General features: G+C 40.8%; 1 protein-coding gene across 1 annotated transcript in view; it reads left to right on the forward strand.

Moving 5' to 3' along the window:
- Positions 1–539: 539 nt before the first annotated feature.
- The window catches only part of LOC310798450 (C-type lectin domain family 6 member A-like), a gene marked incomplete at both ends in the record, with an annotated part of 4,587 nt that continues 2,168 nt past the window's right edge, over positions 540–2,958 (forward strand). Inside the window, one exon of the mRNA XM_083660995.1 lies at positions 540–699. Coding sequence (XP_083517121.1) covers positions 540–699 — 160 coding nt within the window. The remainder of the gene's footprint in view (positions 700–2,958) is intronic.

Genomic DNA, 2,958 nt, shown 5'->3' on the forward strand with positions numbered 1-2,958 from the left:
AGGTGGTGAGAGGTCGAGGTATTAAAAGTGGGTGTAGCCCACCGGGGAGCGGCTGCAGAGAGCGGGCTAAAGAACAGAAGAGGGCTTCTTGAACCAAAGACCCAGATTTACTCACAATTTTCACTCAAAATTAATTAATTAATTAATTAAGATTCAGACGCGGGGGGATGTGGGGAGTATTCACGTCCCAACTTAAAACACAAAGGCTCTGTGTCCGGAAGTATACAAAAATAAACAACTCAGAACATTTTGTTTTCCAAATACCTCTTTCAGTACCTGGTTTGGATGGAAATATACAGTACAAGGGTGAATATTAAATCTCAAAATGCATAATGCCTCCTTCTCAATAATGTATCTGTTGGTTTGCATTAGGATGAGGGTCTTGCCTCTCTTTAATGTGATGTTTTGAGGTGGGATATCATACAGTGTAAACCAATGGAATATCAGAGAGAAATGCATTTTGATTTGATGGGAAAATGGGTCACATCACATTCTGTGATGATTTATTGGTTGTGATTTTTTATGATGCCTCTGTGATGATGACTGGTCAGCTGCTGCTTCCAGTGGCATTGAGGCTCCGTCTATATCGAGTGCTGTCCAAGGTGCTGAAGGAAGGCAGCGGTCTAGACGGACAGTTGGGTTACCGCCAGCAAGTGATTATAGATGAGGAGCAGGTGGTATCTTGCAATCAGCTCTCATGTTATGCACCTACAATGGGCCCTATTGAACAGCTCTCTTCACAGACTGCCGAAGCTGAAACTTGGACACAATTGACATTCTGCTGCTGCAGATCTGCCATGGCCTGCCTGCCTAGCCTGCACTCATCGTCTGTTTATCATGAGTTTGGATTTGGTTACTTATTGACTCTGAAAACCTAACCTGCTCTTCCCCCTTTGTGTGAGTTCTGAAGACAAACGGTTAAGTTCATGTTTTCCGTGACATCACTTTTGTGACACAAAACATTATGCAAATTGTGACTAACGCCGCCCGCCTGTCCACCTAGACAATTTTATTAAAAGGAAAACTCAATAATTCCCCCCCCATACATTGCTGTGTGTTGTATACTTGAATTAGCTAAAAAGGGCAAAAAGCCATTTTTCACTGGATGACTTTAAAGGAATTGTGAGTGTATTGGTAATTGTTAGACACTAACCATGTTAAACACTTGAAATCCTCTATGAGTATTATTGTCTGTGCTTTAAATAAAAGGTGCACTTCTCTGGAGGCACTGCGCTGGCGTGACCTTTGTGCTTTGCTACTCATGAAGTCCAAGCTCAGACGATGCCATGCGGAGAAGGTCGGGATGCTAAAGGGAGAACTCACTCAATATAATGTAGGTCAAAGAGAACATGTTTAGTCTGTGCTCATCTCTCCCTCTTCAGAGGTTCAATACAGATCCTGTGGGCGCACAGCCGACAAGAAAAAAAAAAAATCAAGTGGTTTTCACAATGGTTTAGAAATGCTTCAATTTGTCAAGTAAAACAGTTGCTTTAGCATTAAATACATTATTTGATAATTTAACAATGCACAAATATAAAAAAATCTCCATCAGATAAGTCCATAATGTACAAGATAATGCTCTATTTTTCTCCGTGTGTGGTGGCCTGCAAAAACCCTTTACATGGTGAAAATTTTGCATTTGTTTTATATTTACATGAATTACAAACTCTCTCCTATACAGTATATAACTTTCTGAATGACTGAGATGGCGCTGTCAAACGTTATGAGTATTTTAATCTGTTATGTGTCTACAAGTAAAATGTGAGAAAATGGCTTTAAACACATTCCATTCCCTACAGTGGCATTCCCTTTTGTTTTATGAAAATAATTATTTACCATAATGTGCTACAGAGATGAAAGTAACCAAATCAGTCAAAATCTCAAAATGCATTGCAAAACAGCTACATGCAAAGGGTTCTCCTACGCCACCACACATCTATCCCAGAATACATCATCTAAAGTTTAGACTATTGGTTTTTAAAAAGCTAAAGTTTAGACTCTAAACTTTAACTTTTTAAACCCAATGTAGCCTAGCCATAGCTGAGAAGTCTATCACCGTTTAGACACCTTTTAAACAGCTAGTCGGCGCCAAGTCGCCCAGTGGGAATGGAGTTTTCCTAAACAACAACATTGCACCATAACATTCCTAGAGTTTTTGCCTCGGGGAGATGTCATCAGGTAGTGGCAGGTAGCTGCCAAAATCAACAAACCGCCAACATCATCTGTCAGTACTGACGCTGGCTCACCACAAGCTGCCAAAACGCCTTCAAAGCATCGTGGCATGGAGTCAAGAATGTGCACTTTGAAAGACGTAGCTGGTAGCTGGTAGCGCTCCAACCGCACGATTTAATGCCTAAGTGAAAACATTAGCAAGTGTTGGACCCCCGCCAAACTTTGATGGCTGTGTTGTGTTGTCATTTACATTCGTCCAAATCAGCGGGTCTCTGCCTGACATGTTGTTTGTTTATTCTCATTTGAGGGGTTCAGTATAGAGAGTGGGGTAAGGTTAGCCAACTTTTACTTAACAGTATATGTTGTCCTCAAGGCAAGGAAAATGGACACAAAAGTATGATGAAAACATCTCCCCTTATTTCAGATGTTTCATATTATTATCACAGCCAGATACAAATCATTGGTGTTCCCTGAATGTATGTTCACATGACAACAAATTAATGTGTACAGTTGCCTAGAAACGGGGTGAGTCAAATACTCACTTGCTCATTGGCTCATCTTACCCCACTCTGCCCCAACACTTGTTTCTTTTGGTTTGATTTTATGTTCCTTCAATGATACACATTATATATTTTAAATACATGATAGCTTACCCCGCTAGCCGGGCACTTCTCGCACATACTGAGCATTAGTGCCCGACGAACGTCAACGTATTTCCCATCAAACAATTGTGCCGCTCTCACGTCTAGGTATAAAAACCAACTCTTGAGCCAAACACATGAAGTG

Source organism: Poromitra crassiceps (genome assembly GCF_964638095.1).
Source record: "Poromitra crassiceps genome assembly, chromosome: 25".
NCBI lineage: Eukaryota > Metazoa > Chordata > Actinopteri > Beryciformes > Melamphaidae > Poromitra > Poromitra crassiceps.